Source organism: Diadema setosum, chromosome 19, assembly GCF_964275005.1.
Source record: "Diadema setosum chromosome 19, eeDiaSeto1, whole genome shotgun sequence".
Classification (NCBI taxonomy): domain Eukaryota; kingdom Metazoa; phylum Echinodermata; class Echinoidea; order Diadematoida; family Diadematidae; genus Diadema; species Diadema setosum.
The window spans coordinates 15,661,478-15,680,387 of record NC_092703.1 but is presented as its reverse complement, the minus strand read 5'-3'; the positions used below and the strand labels follow the sequence as shown (position 1 = coordinate 15,680,387).

The 18,910-nt window shown below is 36.7% G+C and overlaps 2 protein-coding genes across 2 annotated transcripts in view; both read left to right on the top strand.

Moving 5' to 3' along the window:
- The window catches only part of LOC140242709 (large ribosomal subunit protein eL24-like), a 278,728-nt gene that overhangs the window by 138,899 nt on the left and 120,919 nt on the right, over positions 1-18,910 (top strand). The gene's annotated exons all lie outside the window — the stretch shown is intronic.
- Positions 4,832-15,243, top strand: LOC140242838 (uncharacterized). The gene is made up of 6 exons (XM_072322591.1): positions 4,832-5,059; positions 5,493-5,552; positions 11,758-11,901; positions 12,590-12,697; positions 13,357-13,444; positions 15,185-15,243. The coding sequence occupies exons 1-6, from the start codon at positions 4,832-4,834 to the stop codon at positions 15,241-15,243; spliced, it is 687 nt and encodes a 228-aa protein (XP_072178692.1).

Genomic DNA, 18,910 nt, shown 5'->3' with positions numbered 1-18,910 from the left:
CTGAACAGGTGCCTTGGCAAATAAGCATTTAAAGACTTCTTTACTGGAGATGCTAAATACATGTACATCCACACAAACAAAACACACTCAACATCGACAGCATTGACAAATAAAGGCGTCTTTACAGAGTTAGGAGATTCCAATGTTTTGTGACTATATAAGATTCAACCTGTGGAAATAGATGTACACAGAATACAAGATTGATGGATTTTAGTCAAGCACAAGCTGAAACGATTTCTGTATAACCTGTCAAACATATATATGTGTGGAGAGAAGAAAAGGAGCTTGCTTACGTATATCTGTCTTATATAAACCACATTAACAATTTGATTGTTTACAAACTCTGAGCTCTCCTTGTCCGCCACCAGGGAAGTAAGTGTGACTCATGACACTCATTGCACTTAATGTTTTTCTTTAATTCTTTGACTGTAATCATCTTGCTTCAATGCATTCTACAGATTTTTTTTTCTTTCTAGCTTATAGTTTTCAAAAACACTACTTTGAATTGAAATGTAAACAGTCCTTCGTTTTGTAATACAACTGAAGATTGGAAATTTCTCCTGGAACTGATGTATGTAGCATAGGCCTCCCTATCACAGCAATTTGGGCCATTCTCCTTTTTCATGTCCTTGTTTTTGATTTGCGGAGAAATTACGGAAGTTGCAGCACGGCACATATACGCGCAATCTTGCACAACAAATGAGTTAATCATTAATAGAATCGCTTTACGCATAAAACCCTGTATACGTATTACGTATATACGCTTTACGTATAAAACATGAGACAATGGGGGGGGGGGGGGGTTAGAAATTAAACCACGGTTGCTGTACTAGTATTACGTTAGGATCCATGTGACGTCACAATGTGCAGGCGGCGTCCAGACTGTTTTCTTGCTGTAGAAGATTAGCTGCAATAAGACATCTCCTTTGAGTCATGTCGTTGTATATTCTGCGCAGCAACTTTTAATTTTTCCTCCCTCGCATCAAAAGCTCACCGTACACATAAGGACCAATGTGTGGGAAGCGGCTTTGTTCGTGTTATCTTTGCGTATGGCAACATAACCTGCGCCTATCAAGCACCTGACGAGTTAGACAAAAGCATGTTCAATTTGTCAGCATAGTAACCTAACAGTGCCATCTTTCCAATGCAGCGAATCGCGAGCACAATCGGTCATGATGACCACCCTATGCAATACCTCACCCCGTTTGATTCAACCTATAGCTGTTGGCCACCATTCGCATTTAACTGGCCATCACCACATTCGATCATCTCAGCGGTGATGGAGAGGAGAACACTGCCCTACTTTGGCAAAAGGAAACAAGTGACATACCATCCGAATCTGAGTTATTGATGTTTTCATAATTCACATCATGAGCTCTTCTTCCAGGCCAAATTTCATGCAGAGACACTCATCCTACCAAGCGATATGTTAGATAAGACATCATAATAGTCCATTGACGTCAGTGTAAATGACAGACACATCTTGCTCTTTCACGAGAAATGTCACATTTGTCACTTGCTTCCTTTTGCCAAAGTATAGGGCAGAACAAACCTGCATGCATGTCTTTCCGTTGGGGAATTTTTGAAGTGTTAAGAGTCTGATTTTTTTTTTCCAGCAAATATTGCAATATCTACTGATCTCTTACTGACACAGGTGAAGAATTCATGTTAGTTGTATATCGGATTATACTTTAATATCTTTATCCCATTTTGATACTTTGCCGACAAAAAAAAATGTACTAGTTTGTTAATTAGTGTTTTCATTGTAACGCATTGTTCTCTTATAATTCGAGCTGCACTCTCTTAAATCTTATTTTTACATCTTATTTTTTACGTATTATTGTACTTTATCAGATAACATCATACCCTTCATATCATAATTATATCAAAATTATTCCTGTAATAGTTAATAATATATCATATACACAACCATATATATATATTGTATATATATATATATATATATATATATATATATATATAGATATATATATATATATATATATATATATATCGGTTGTGTATGTGTTGAATTATCAACTATTAGGAATACTATTATATATATATATATATTATATATATATATATATATATATATATATATATATATATATATATATATATACATATATATATATATAAAGTCTAGGTCCAAACATGTTGAGAATTCACGTATTGGCTCCAATATAACGAAGAATCCAGAAATAAACTAGTTATGCATTTTCTTTGCCAATAAAGAATGAATGAAAGAATAAACTTTCTTTATTGGCAAAGAAAATGCATTACTAGTTTATTTCTGGATTCTTCGTTATATATATATATACATATATACGGTTGTGTATTTGATGAATTATCAACTATTAGGAATTATACGGTTGCGTATGTGATGAATTATCAACTATTAGGAATACTATATATATAGTTTTGCAAGTATCAAAGTGCCTCGGTCCAAAACTGTAACGGTTCTAGTTGACTTAGTTAACACTTCGTTCACCGACAGTATCAAAAAACTTGGCGTATGACGGCATCGCATGGGCTCTCCGCTGGCAGGTCGGTTTTGTGTTCGTAATTAGTTCGGTATTTTGCTGTCTTAGGTTAATGATCAACTTGTTTGCTCGCGGGGGATAAATGCACTTATCTTGCATGTCTTGCCTGAACACAAACCCATTATTTTGTGTATACACGGAATGGTCTTCTCAGTGCTGTTTCGTTACATGTATTGGATACAGATTTTTGGATAATATGTTTCTTGGGCCGTTTTGCTGATTCACCAAGGGACAGACGGAAATATTCACGAATCGTAATCTCTAGGATTAGAGACTCTTTGCCGGTCCAAAAGAATAACTTCTTTCTTTCTATTCTTTTTTTTTTCTATTAGAAGGTACGTATCGTCACTCTGCGTCTTGATGTATATTTCGATAGTAGCGTGTCATTGTTCAAAATTCTGCTGTTCCATGGGCACGTATACATTTTGGGTCATTGCAAATTGCTGATTGTATTGCATTTCCTTCTTCTCTTGTACAGATGAAGTGCACTTCCGTTATAACAAAGTCATCAGGACCGACGGTTTTCTGTCGTTATATCGAAATTTCGTTGTAGATAGAACATACAGATGCATATAGATCGTGATTTTGGGGCCTGAATTTATCCGGCGTTGTAACGAGAATGTTGTAATTGGTCCTGCCCAAAACTTGCATGGTATCTCATTGTGAAGTAAAAAATGTTGAAAAAATTATATATTTGAGACGTGCGGACGTTGCTCTGTTTGGTAATGCACATATTTTAAGGCACATCATGCCATATCTCTGGAGTATCTTTGTAATACGTTGTCTTCGTAGATCCTGGTGAAGACCATGACAGGACGAAAGCTCTGTAATTAAAAGGAATATTGAGAACAACGTCCACACGTCTCAAAACTTTTTTTTCTCAAATGAAGATTTCTTTCCCCAAAAGTGCCTAAATACTCTTTAGCTAATTTCCTATTATCAAAAGTCAAGGTTGATTTTCTGGGGGTATTTAATATAATTCTTTGTTTCAGTACAAGAAATTTTCAATCGTATCTAAAAGTCATCACCGTAGGTAACAAAAAATACGATTGAAAGAATTCTTTAAAATGTCTTGAGTTTTTTTATTGCAGAAAAAAATCTTGAAGAGTACAAGCTTTACACATTTTAAACATCTTATCATAAACACAACAGCTTGTCTTATATTCTACTTTTCTTTGTCAGTGGATGTGCTTAAACTTTTGATTTGGCTAGTAGAAACCTGCCTGATATAGCAACAACTTGCGAGCTACTTCAGTAGCTATTCTTGCCTTTAAGTGAGGTCGTATATTGCTGGTACTTTATCGATATTCATCGCTCTGAGTGTCGCTCTGCCCGTATACCTGACAGCAGGTTTTCCCAACATAGCAGCAATCTCAACCAAGTACAATGTATTGGACAATTGCATGCTTCTAAAAGGGTTTACCGTCCCTTTTCAACCAACGACATCATCACCATCACTATCACCAACACCACCATCATCACCTCCATCATCGCCATCAACATCATCAATACCATCACTTTCATCATCATTTTGACATGGTTGATTTAGTCATTTTATAATTCGTCTTCACAAAGGGTATTCTGCTCATGTAGTTGTGTGTTGATTTCTGAATGGTCAGGAAAGCCAATGTTGGCGTCGATTTAGACAATCAGGATACGGGATAGGAAAAAGTGAGCACGTTTGAAAGCGTGCCAACCTGGAAAGAACTCTATTCTATTCTGTATTACGTAATACTTAATGCAGATGGTGCAGATGCATGTGCATTGACGGGGGTGGGGGTGGGGGTGGGGCAGGAGTTTTTAGTCCCTAAAGTCCATGTGTTCTAGATTGCCAAAATAAAGTTTAGAAGTGGATTTTATAAAAATGATTATGATCATTCAATACCAAATAAAAAAACAACCACACACAAATATGCATTTGTGCATATCAACTTAAGAACATTTCCTTTACACTCTCGGGATTCTTATAAATTTAAAATTCAAATCAGTTTGGAATTTGGGAATTTGGTAATAAATTTCATGTCGGGTCTATAAAGTCCCAAGTCATGCAAGTGGGTTATCTGACCAAGATCAGTCATCAGTGGAAAATGTGTACATTTGCATACCTAAAGAAACAAAAATGATATTTCGAGGTTGAGGTATAACAATAAAGCTGTAAAGAAACATCTTACTCACGGATACTGAGAAGGCCTAACTAGGACCCGTTTCATGTTTGTTAGACCAAAAGACTTTCAAACATCGTCCTGATCACTATCTTTTATATCTAGTCTTCGTCGACATCGACAATGGCGTCGTCATCGCCTTACCCTACACATGACAGCGTAGTGGGCACCACTGTGGATCAAGTCTCTTCTCGGGACAACGTCGAGCGCATTCGTAAGATTCGCGTCCTCCAGAGCATGGCCGGAATCCAGATCACGACGGGAATAATCCTCAGCGCTATGGGCGGGACGGCGATTGTCCTGGAATGCTACTGGTCCCGCATCGGGAACCCACTTTGGAGTGGAATATGTGTAAGAGCTTTGCGCATTCTCTATATCGCTGCAGTTACTATTTTTAAACATTAGTATTGAGCACGATTATATATATATATATATATATATATATATATATATATATATATATATATATATTTTATAATCGGTCACTCTTCGGAAGCAAGGTTTCTTGCTTTTGGCCACCCAACGAAGCGGACTATCACGCCTCATCGGATCACGCCCGGCATGTCTGACACTGACCTGATGCATAGACGAACAGAAATCGGATTCATCAGACGGCCATCCTATACACTTCGGTGGGTGGCCAGAACCAATTAACTTTCCAACGAGTGACCGATGGGAAGAAAGCTCTGTGGAATAGGGAAATTAACCATAAACGCAGCTTCGTCACAAAGCAGTTCAAGCTCAAGCTCAAGCATCATTAACTTTCTTTTCTTCTCCCTTGCAGTTCTTCCTGGTGGCAGGCCTGATTGGATCCGTTTCGACCGCAAGTGGAAAGCATTGCGGGGTAAGGCAAGCAACAACAACAACAACAACAACAACAACAACAACAACAACAACAACAACAACAAATAGTAACTGGGATGGATTTCTAACACATCTATCAATAATTCCGAAAGAGGAGCAAATGTTATTGACAAAAAAGGGCCTTCTCAAGAGGAAAAAAAAAAAAGGTTATGGGTGCTCTGAGTGACATTATGTTTATGAGATAACACTTCAACATCGGATTAAAATCAGTCAAGCACTGGTGGAAGTACAAGTAGACATTTCATAAAGAAATCAGACCGCTATAAAGTTTTGAAATATTCAAATGTTTATCTGCTCTCACCTGTGACATATCAGTCATAGCCACGTACCGTATGCCCTCCCCCCCCCCAAAAAAAAAAAAAAAAAAATACGACGGGACTCTCCTCAATGTTAGGCACTCTGCATAGTTACACCTGACTCTACATTTTACTCTAAGGCATAACTTGTCATTATTTCCTATATCACATCCACTGTAAAGCTCCATTTCAGACAACGTTTGATTTTATATAATGTAGGTCCGTCTCTTTGATATCAACTGGTATACAATTGTAAATGTCATCTGTTTCTGAGTCCTTCATGGTTGTCCGCAATTTCTCTATAAATAAGATTTATATAGATTTAGTTCTACTCACTTTACGGGAAAAAAAAAAAGACCCAACAAACTAACATTTGTATAATATACGGTTGATAATACCTCGCATACAGTATACTGTTTATCAATAATTCATAGGTAATATAACATTTATACTTGTCTCTTAGTTTGCATTCTAATTTCTGCAATTACTGTCTCATTTTGTAAATCAAATTTATAATTGCATTTCCTTAATTACACCCATAGTGTAGCAGGGAGCTTCCTCTGGTATCATGCTAATGTTTTGCATTGGTTTTTTTTTCAGCTCATGTACATACCCAGACGCTGACCATGGCCTTGAGTACCATCCGTAACGATGTTGATTTTGTTTCATGTGTGTTCATGTTCGTTTCCTTGTTCTGTGTGTGTTTCATGTTTCTCTGTACACATTCCGTTTTCCTTTCTTCTTCTAGGTCTGCATACCCCCACGTAGCTGCTGAGTCAGGTCCAGGCGAGAAGCCAGTTATTAACTCCCGAATGTTTTATTATAACCATGGCTAACATAACAAATTTTGTTTTCAATTCCTTGAATAGTGATGAATTTTATGACACAGTAAGGCATTCTGAATCTGACCATGCAAATATTACTTCCAGTTTGTATGAAGATTATATATCCAATAAATACAATACCTCAGCACAAGAATTTGAATATAATTTCGACTCAAATGATCCAGTTCAGAGTCCATCATGTGTTTATTTGACTGAAAATCAATATAAGAATCGTATTATGAATACAGTCAATGAAACATTGTTGTTAACTCACTTTAACATACGCAGTATCAACAGAAACTTTGACAAGTTGCGTTTACTCCTAGAAAACCCAGATCAAAAATCTTGCTCCATCATAGGGCTAACAGAAACATGGTTGAATTCTAATATAAGTCATTTGTTTTCTTTACCCGGATTCGAATTTGTATTTAGAAATAGAAACAACAAAGTCGGTGGTGGAGTTGGTTTGTACATCTCGAAAAAAATTAAATATATTATACATGAGGAGATCAGTGTTATGAACGATAAACTCGAATCCCTTTTTATTGAATTGATAAATCCACATGGAAAAAACATTGTGATTGGCGTAATTTACAGACCCCCTCGGTCGAATTTGAATGATTTTCTGACATATATGCAGGATTTAGTACAAAATCCCATTATACTTAACAAAGATACATTCTTAATGGGCGATTTTAATATTGATCTCATGAAATGTAATTCCCAAAACAACCCACAAGAATTTATAGAAACATTAATGTCTGCTTCGTTTTTACCATTAATTTCCAAGCCTACCCGAGTCGCCAGTCAATCGGCTACCCTCATAGACAACATTTTTTCTAACGTTCTTCCACTTCCTGAGTCTGGTATCGTCCTCTCAGACACCACTGACCATTATCCTATATTTGCCCAGGTTCCAATTAAACTGACTAAACAAAATAACTATCACAAACGACGTAAGATTACTGCAGATAAGCTTACAAGTCTCCAAAACAGCCTCAAAGAAATCGACTGGTCCTTTGTATACAACACCACCGATGTCAATTTGTCTTATGACTACTTCATATCTACTATTACCTCTGAAATCGATAACCATATTCCGCAGCGTAACATAAAAGATAGATATAAGCAAATTCCAAAACTCCCGTGGATAACCCAGTCCATATTAAGATCTATAAATAGAAAAAATAATTTATTTTATAAATACAGATGCAATCCTACTGAAAAAAATAAGAAAAAATATGTTTCATATAAAAACACACTCACCACATTATTACGTACGCGGAAGAAAAACTTTTATGTAAATCAGATAAATAAATATAAAAATGATATTAAAAACACATGGAAAATATTAAAAGATGCTATGAATACACCTAACAATTCATCCAATATTACTGAAGTTCGATGGGGCGATGCCTCCAGCAACACTCCCGCTGGCATGGCTGAAATTTTTAATGACTTCTTCTCTTCAATTGGACAAAATCTTTCTCAAAATATTCCTCTTTCTAGTAAAACTTTTACTGATTTTTTAGATACACCTAACTCCAAAACTATATTTTTTGACCCTACATATAAAGAAGAAATAGTAAGGATTGTTGCCAATTTGAAAGAAGGAAAAAGTCCTGGCCACGACGGAATTGATAACCACCTGATAAAAAACATAATTTCTCAAATAGTGGATCCCTTAGTACATATTATCAATTCATCGCTTACAACTGGCCATGTGCCAAATAGCATGAAAATTGCGAAAGTAATTCCTATTTTCAAGAAAGGGGAGAAGGATGATGTCAACAATTATAGACCTATATCTTTATTATCTTCTATCTCCAAGATTCTTGAAAAAATAGTTTACATCCGGACAGTACGTTTTCTTAAAACCTGTGACATATTTTCAAATGTTCAATTTGGATTCAGGGAAAACCACAGCACAACACACGCATTACTCGCCCTCATCGACAAAGTCACACACGCACTTGACACATTTTCACACACGATAGGTATCTTCTTGGACTTCTCCAAGGCCTTTGACACGATTAACCATGGAATACTTCTCGCAAAATTATCCCATTATGGCATACGTGGAAAGGCCTTGGAGTGGTTCACGAGTTACCTATCAAATAGATCCCAATTTGTACATGTCAATGGTTTTGATTCTCAAAATAAAACGATAACATGTGGTGTCCCACAAGGGAGCTTACTAGGCCCGTTGTTATTCATTATTTATATCAATGATTTTCATAGATCCTCGGAGAAACTATCATTCATATTATTCGCGGATGACTCTAACCTTTTCTTTTCCCATCCCGACCCAAATATCTTAGCAAGAACAGTAAACGAAGAACTGAAAAAGGTTATACAATGGATATACGCAAATAAATTGTCACTTAATATTCAAAAAACAAAATTTATGCTTTTTAGTAACTCTTTAGATAGCCTCCCGGGCAATATATCATTTGATACTACTCCCCTAGAAGAAGTTTCTACTTTTAAATTTCTTGGTGTTTGCGTTGATAACAAGCTTTCATGGAGGAATCATATTGATAGCATATGTAAAACTATTTCACGAAACATTGGCGTAATGAACAGATTAAAATATTATCTTCCTTCATGTGCATTATTAACTCTTTACTCTAGTTTGATACTACCGTATCTAAACTACGGGATTCTTGCTTGGGGTAATACATATCAGATATTACTTGATAAACTTTTTTTATTGCAAAAGAAAGCACTCAGAACTGTTTTTAACCTAACTACACGAGAACATACAGATCCTTTGTTTTTTTACCATAAAATACTAAAAATAAAAGATTTGTATGTGTTTCAACTTGGTCAGTTCATGTTTAATTATAACAGCAACTTTTTACCCAAAATATTTCACGACTCTTTTCATCGAAACAGTCATGTACATAACTATCCTACGCGACGATCCAACGAATTCCATCTTCCATTCATGAGAACCGTACATGCCCAAAATACATTTCTGTATACCGGACCCAGACTTTGGAATAATCTAGATAATAGCTTAAAAGACTCACCCTCATTCCTCACATTTAAATACAAATTCAGAAAACATTTGTTATCTACTTATAATTCTAGATAATCTGAATTAATTGTTTTAATTTATGCTTGAGGTTTCACCTGTCCTGATGTCGCAGCACTTGGCGTGTTCTGTATGCAGACCTCTCTTCTCTCTTTATTCTTCTTTCCTCTTCCTTCCTGTCTTTGTTCCTCGTAGACTTGTATTGTCACCGTCTTCTCTCTTCTCGGTACTGTCTCGCGTCGTATATGTGTGTGGGTAACTGAATGTCTGTACGAGTGTGTCGTCCTTCTTATATTTTCCCGGTACACCAGTTCAATGAACACCGTCTGGGCATTAGCATTGATACTTATTTCCTATTATTGTCGAAGCCAGCGTATAGCTATATTTTTACAAACGACTTAAGTAATCTATATTTAACATAAATGCTGTAAGAAAATAATAAAACAAACTTGAACAATATATTGCTTACTCATCAATTATCTAGGGATCCACGTCCTACAAGCTTTGCTTTTTTGTGGATCGCTATTTTCCAAAATTGAAGTTATTTTCTGAAAGCTCGCGAAGTATACATGTATACGCATCGTTCCTTCTGATTATTGTACATATGTTGATGTATATAATTTATTTCGTATATTACATGAACCTTTTGTAAAAGTGTAGACAATATCATTTTATGATATGTATACTTTGCATTACGTTTTGATTTTCTTTGATTGGAAATAAACTATGATTGAACTTGAACTTGAACTTAAATGATAACGATAACGATAACAAATACAACTTAGGAGTATGAAGCTATACACCTTACAAAAAAAACCAACAACAACATCCGATTTGCTTCAGATATGGTCAAAGAGAAATGAAGATCTTTGTAGAGCATGTCAGGAATCCCTTCCCTCCAAGTTCTGTCCATTGTGTTCACACATTAATAATTTCTGCAGTTCCAAGAGCATGCAAGTGCTAAACTTGGAAGAAACAGACCCATGACATGCTTCACAATGATCCACATTGTTTTTCTCTGTGACCCCTTAACTATATTGAACAGGGTTTTCTGCAAAATAAGATAAGATATTAATATTCTTAGACCCTGAAATAACATTCCGACAGTTAAATTATAATAAAAGTTATAAATGCATAAATCCGATGGTAATTTTAAGGCCACGCACTATCAAGTCACATGACTGGTAGAGCGGTTGTGCAATGGGCAAGGTACTTTCCCCTTATATCCTTTTCCTTCAAAGGGAACTCAAAGCCGTCGGTGCAGTGGTTATTCGGTTACAAACATTCATTGATTCATTCAGTGGTCAGAAAAAAAAAAGAATCAACTGAAATCAATAGATAAAAATCAAATAAAATGAAAGAGACGGGCAGATAATAAACAAATACGATAATTGTATGTCTCTTTCGCATAGATATGAATATGAATATGTCATCTCTGGCTGATTGTATATATTTTCAACGACACGCATGTCAAATTTCTTGTACAGTCTGTTGAAAAAAGTGAAAATAAAGTTTGAATCATTGAATCATCGAATCACATACTTGCTAATGTTGACAAGAATCTTTAACGCTCATGTGTCCTCTTTGTCATGTTTTGCTGTGCTTCTCCAATTACACTGCAAAAACATCGGTGTTAGATTTAACACCATGGGTGTTAAATCTAACACTGATCAAGTGTCAATAGAGGACAACACCCACAGGCGTAGATAGTGTATTGTGAGGTGTTTAAAAGTGCTCACTTTGCACTTCGTGGTGTTAATTTGACTCTGTAGCTGGTGATATTTTTGGCACTGCGCTGGTGTTAATTCAACAATGACACCGCATGGTGTTGATTCGATATTGCTGGTGTTAACGTCATAACACCCGTCCAGCTTCAGTAGGAGACCAGACCGACTGGTTTTACTTTGGTGTAAATGTAATTACATTAAAAAAATCAAGTACTTAATGATAACTTCACTTTTTTCTATTCGGTGTATAATCTATAAGTTGACTGCTTTGCTTATCATGTGTTGGTCGGATCATTAGATAACCCTGTATTCCGTGTGGTCAGCCCTGTCCGCCGTGTGTGCAGCACAGCTAGTCGGACTCGCCATTTACGCCACCACACAAGAATTGGAGTTTCTCTGCTACCCGTCCATTGATTCCTTCACGCTCTGTACATACGTCAGGGTAAACAATGATATGGATACTTTGTGATGATGCACTTTGTTTGCTTGGTATTTGGTTCAATTGTATGTTTTTTGTTTTTGTTTTTGTTTTTGTTTTACATCGAAAGCAATGATCACCAGCTATAGCAGAATTATGTATATTTACAAGGAATTGTATTACGCTGTTACGAAGGACCGCATAAGAAACCTCAACATCATGTGTTGCCAATACATGTAAATGAATCGCAAATCATTCAAAATGCAAGTTACTTTTATTATGAAATACACATTCCTTATTTTATAGAGGTAAATTTATATTGAGCTGTAATGCTGCTCAGTTCGTACATAATTGACATTGCGTAATCTATTTTCACACACACACACACACACACACACACAAACACATTATAAACATATAAATATTATGCACCAACACAACTTGAGCAATGTTTCAGTCTCTTTCTGTATAGACAAGTAATAAATGTATTTGATCAATACATTGACACATTACTTATTTATTGATTAATCTAGCGATTGATCATTCAATCATCCCCATGTCTCTCTAGTCTGCGTATATTAACTTAAGTTTCTTATGGATTACAGTGAAAGATTCATAATACCTGAAATGTCTTGCTTTTAATGCCCGATATAATGCTTAATACTGTATTGATGTCGTTTTGACATGCGATTGCTTATGATTTTGCGTACAGGAAGCTCGGATAGGGATTAACGTTTGCATTTCACTCGTGGGGCTTGTCGCTTTGGTGGCGAGTTTGGCGGCATCCTGCGTCAGTTGTTCTGTGCCGCCAGTTACAGAGGTGAGACAATGATGAATATCGGGAAGCTCCCGTTTTTCATAACCTACAGAAATTCTTATATCTTCCTCTATTTTGATACTTTTTCTTTGCCTTTATTGGAGTGTTGGATTTCTTGTGCTTCCTTTGAATATAAAAGACGACATCTTGGCAAAAAAAAACCCCAAAAAACAACAAAACAAAACAAAATCCGAATGATGGTATTTATCCTTAACATGCCTATCAATGCTGTCGGTAATAAGACTTATGTCTTCTGTAACAATGCAAGATGCCGAGCATAGACAGTTTTTTTTTTTTCACTGCCGGCGATATCAACTTTATGTCAACCTCTTAATGCGTGATTGGCGAGATATACATTGTGATTATGTTCCAATCTCCCGATATTTCGTAGCTTAGTATGCCGAAAACTTTTCTAGGACCTTGAATAGCCGTCATATTAGATTTTTACTATCACACAAACAACAACCACAGAAAATAACAAACAAACAAACAAATCAAACACTCAACCCCAAACACCTTGAACAACTTAACATCACAGGTACATCATCAATATCATTACAAGGGGCAGAAATCATAGATAAATGATTTGTCGAACATAATGAATGTAGCCTCATAATGGTCTATTCCCAGTACTACTGTCGTATGTTCTTATTTCTAAATAGACGAGAATTGTGGTTCAAGCTGGTCCAAACATGATGGAGGCTAGCTCCTCGCTACCACCCTTCTCTACCTATCACGTACCCGGCACAGGTAAGTTGAATTAGTACGCAATCATAAAGTTGCATAATCAGGAGTGTTTGCAAAAATAATACAAAAAAGTAACAAATAGCCATGCTTAAAAGTAAAGAAAAGATGGAAATAGAGAGAGAGAGAGAGAGAGAGAGAGATAATGCAGGGCTCCACACTAACTTTTATTTTTGGTGGCCCAAAGGCAAACATCCGACCTTTTTTGGTGGCCCGATCAGGCCACCAAATTCCTCATTTCTGAAATTTTGGTGGCCCGACGTGCGTTTTTGGTGGCCCCGGGCCACCGGGCCACCGTTAGTGTCGAGCCCTGGATAATGCAATAAAGACTATTATAGAAATGATAGATAATTTAGAAACTAGGGATTTGAGTGATGTCTATAATAATTATTCAAGTAGATAAGGAAAGCTTAGTTCCTGGTAGTTTCCCAAACAACGGGGAAAACAAGCAAATGAGGAGCTGAGCAGTGTGAACGCATTGGGAAGAAAGAACATTTCATTTGACTATTTTGTTTGCTGTTTTTTCGCGTTATCTTTTTTTTTTTTTTTTTTTTTGCTTTTTAACCAGACATGAAGTAAGATATGACTGAGAAAGCCGATTGCAAGTAGGCCTACTTGATGATGTGAATGCGTGATGTCATTGTGTGTTCACCGTCAGAGTGATTTGCGAAAAAAAAACAAAAACAAAAACCTCTGCCGTCACTTCAACGGCGACCACGATGCCATTTCTGCAGCTCGGTCCTGATAGTCAGTCACAGTCAGAATCAACGTACCTCACTGACTGACCTTGTAATTTTAGAATAGCTGAAGCCCCATATACCAGATCAGATAAAAAGATAATTGCTAAACACTGTTATGTATACATGTATTTTAAGATTATCTAAAGTATACGCAAGCTCTCATTAACCCCTTTACTCCATTTTTTTTTCGCTTCGTTTGTCGCATCATCATATTGGACATGTTTTCATTGTTTTGATACACTTTGTCGTCTATATGATCAAATAATATGTCATTTGTTTTCATGCTTGTAGATTTTATGTGAAGCTGAAATATATGGAAGTTATATTAAATGTAGACGGAACCAGGATTCAAGATTGCGTTATTGAATAGTGTGATGATTGCCGCCATCATCTATACAATTATTGGTGACGCTGTAAAGCTATTTAAGTGTCAATTAAAGCAAGTCAGGCATTATTTACATCCATGTAAACTTTGTATTTGAAGGATCCATATGTAGTGAACGGAACTATGTAACCAGGACCAAATGAACTGAAATTGACATTCGTTCGACCGTTTTCTACATACATGTACGAAAGCCTACCCTACGAATTGGTTTTATACAACATTCGAAACATGGAAGATGCTTAAGCATGGGTCCATGCAACAACGCACTTTTGAATCCTAGGTCATTTTCCCTTAATTACATTTATTTTGTTCCATTTTCAGTGCTAATAACCGAGTCATCATGAAAACCGAGATTGCCATGAATGATGACTTGTCTTCTCTGTTAAAAAAGTAAGGGTTAGGCTTTTGAATACGTCACGGCAGCAAGAAAAACTTGAATGAATTATGCTCACTATCATACTAATTATTTTTTAATCTCCTGCATGAGCCAATTGACCTGATTTCAACCCAAGTGACGTTGTTGTTGTTTTTCTTTTTACTGTACCCATGCGTGTTCAAAATTGTTGGCCCTTGGGCTTAATTTCACGTCATTGGTATGTTTATTGTCATGTTTTTGTTTTGTCTTTTTAGAAGCCCCAAAGCCGTACGGCGACGAACAGCCACCTCCGTACAGCGCGTAGGTGTGTGATCCGTCGCCTATGAGAGATGGTTTCGACAGGAACAGGACATAATAGTCAAAGTGGAGGGTGTTTTTTTTTTTTCAATTATTCACAAGTTATGCGACAGAGAAAGTTGGCCCGGAAACAGAAATTCTTGCAGAGTGAGTCAGTAAAATATACCGTCAACTAAATGAAATCATTGAGAAAGTTTCGATGATTTTATAGTTAGAAAACTGTGACTATTTTGAAAGCCGTTATTATATCGCATCATATGACGCTTGATAAAAGTAAACCTGTCAACACTACTAGGGCTTATCACTTTACATGCCATGTGTTCCTATAGATTCTTTCATATTTAATTGCCATCCTGCAACTTCAAAATACAAAAACATGTGCCACTTTGTACGATGTATTTAACAAGGGGGCAAAGCAGACCCCCCCCCCAAACAAAACAAAACAAAACAAAACAAAACACCAAACCCCAGCAACATTAGAACCTCCTGTAGAGAAATAGTTGGATATGGTATACATGACCATTGTTTTGATATAATTTATTCTGTAAAATCTGTAAAGTCATAATGCTTTCAGATCGGCCAACGCCAATTTAAATACATGCCAAGCCGATGTGGCACAATGGTGGAAGAATGAGTGTCAGTGTCTGGGCGTCATTGTCTCGTCTAAGATTAACATATTACATAGACTAGTGTATAATGCACAAAATCTCTAACTTGTGGCCACTAGTCTGATAAACATTGGTCTCTGGAAATGGAGTAGTGGAAAAGTATTTCAAACTCTATATGCGGTTCGTAATTGTCAGGCCGCCTTCATTTTCGTGTCATTTGTCTTTATAGAAATTAACTTGGATCATAATTTCATGAACAGGACCCGTTTTCAACATTGTATATACTGAGGTATTTCATGTCGTATTCTTGTTTTTAGAAATGTTTCAGAGATCTTTGTATTATATGTTACGATGGCCTAAGCAATGAGGAAGAAAAAATTATAAACTTAATGAATTCACAGTAACATATTACATTAAGTGAAAAACGACAACAGATCCAGCATGTGATGTCTTTGTTTGAATTTCCTACGAATACTATAATATTATGCCCATCTAGTCACTTATCACACATAAGCAGCGGGAGAATCAGATTTCGCAGTTCACGATATAGATCAGAATTGTAAAAGTTTAAAATTCATTTGTGTTTTTGTTATGATTTTTGATAAATGAGTTATTAATCAAGGCCAATTCAAAGTTATATTCACTTTTTTTTTTTCAGTTTACCAGGCTTACTACAAGTCGTGTTTTGTAAATATCTCTCACGAGGTTATCATCGTGATTACGTAACAAAGAACAGTTAGGTTTTATACTTCATTTGTGGTGCACAGGGTAAACAATATTTAACCCGTTATGAACCAATAAGTGAAATATGCACAAATCTCACACACATGCCTTTGGACAGGACAACATGTGACACGCAGAGGGTTAAACACACTGGCAGGTGCCGTGATCTTGCTGCTTGAGGTTCGTTCCATTTTGATATAAGGTGGCATGGGAAAAAGTTGGTACAGTTGTGCACCTTGAAGCAATGTGTTAGGTTATGTAGTTTTAATCTGAGGCTGGAGGCGCACGTCAAGAAATTGACACCCACGAGTCATACAGCCCACGAGACATATGCAGCCTATGAGACGTACAGCTCACGAGTCATGCAGCCCACGAATCATACAGCCTATGAGTTTGACACTAGGCATGAAATACGGCCCATGAATCCGATAATAGGCAATAAATTGGCCCACGAGCTCGGCAGTCATTACGTATGCGGTATCAGGCTCGTGGGCCTTTTTTGCCTAGTGTCGAGCTCATGGGCTGTCTGACTCGGGGGCTGTAGGACTCATGGACTTTTTTTTTCTTCCAATGTCGAACTTGTGAGTCGTGATCGTGGGTGTCGGTCTCGTAGAATGACCCCGAGGCTGGACTCCTTGGAAGAACATGAGGTCCTCACCCCTTTATGAGTTACCCTGACATGAAGCTGTAAGAGGAAGGGGACAAAGGATGAGAAAAGTATCGATAAAAAGTTCGGAACTAGAAATGCACACAGGAAAAAGTGAGCAAGATGAAGAGGGGCAATTGTGAGACAGGGCTTGAAATACGTAATGTAGAAAAGTAATGTAAGAAAGTTGTAATTCTTTCACATTATCGTTCTTGTTATTTGTCAAAGTAATATAACATCTTTGCGCAAACTTTGACAAAAAGGAAAAGTGACTGGTACTTTTTACAACTGTGTTCCTTCATCGGTTTTTGTTCAAGATTTGCTTTAAGAGAAGATCAAGTCAGTCATCTGATAATATCTTCTTATGGTCACATCCATTTGCTCAGGACGGCAAATAAAGGAGATGTTCAAATGGCCAAGCCACGTCATTCCATACACTGTTTAGCTTGCAACTTTTGTAGTTGTGTGTACCCAATATCAATCGATGGATGCTTTGTTATATTGATGTCATTATCTGGTTGTTGATTTATGCAAAGATTCTTACTTTTCATCATTTTTTTGTGTTATTTAAGTTGGTAATTGCTATTTTGTTTTTCTTAATGGTACTTGATACCAATAAACAAAGTAATTCTTCACAGTTCTTCTGAAATTCGTTGTTTGTCACAGAACACTGATTTAACAATACCGATACATTTTGTTTGCGCTGGTGCTGTCTGTGTTTAAGTGCTCTGATGATAAATGTAGACCTTTAATCTTATTGTTTTCTATCCAAACCTTTTGACTTTCTTCATCAAAAATCATTCCGTCACCTTATTACTACCCAGGTATGATAAAAGACTACCATAACATGATGATTCAGTTCAAACTCCATCCCATCATGATAGTTTTACTGGACGATATACCCTTTTATATGTAACAATTCTAAGGGGAGCAGATCCGGTCCCCCCCCCCCACTACCCCGACACACACACACACACACACACATACGCACACACACACACACACACACACACACACACACACACACACACACACACACACAAACACGTCTCGCTCGTCTAATAATATCGGGGGGGGGGGGAATCAGGTGCAAAAGAGAAAATAGTCTCAACTAAACTCATAACTTTCCGAGGGGTCCTTCCTCAAATGATTCCTGAACAGGAGGGAGCGATGAGGGGGTAATTTACCATCCCCCCCCCCCCAACACACACGCACACACACACACACAAACAAACAAACAAACAAACAAACACTCTAACTAGCAGATTTCCCGCTATCCCTGTTTATTTATTTTTTTTAAGACTGTTTTCTGGTTATGTGAGAAGTAGCACCATCCCCTTACACTTCAGTGTATCGAAACTCTGGTGTTAGTGTATATTATGTGCAAAATATGATTTCCTTTCATTGTTTAAAAAAAGATATGCGTAGTCACGTTTTGTTCCGCTGAGCGAAATAATAATGGATATAGTTGGACTTGTTTAAACTTTTTGTTTTTCAGGCGAAATAGCAAAGAGCTTATTTGTATCTTTAAATTTACATAAATGGCAACATCTAGGTGAACTCTGAACCCGTTCACGACTTCAGCTGAGATGCCTGTACAAATATACATCCGGCCTCCTGCCATAATAAACTTATCTTACCTTAAAGTAAATACGGTACTTCACATATTTCATAATCTATCGAACGCGCGAACCTTT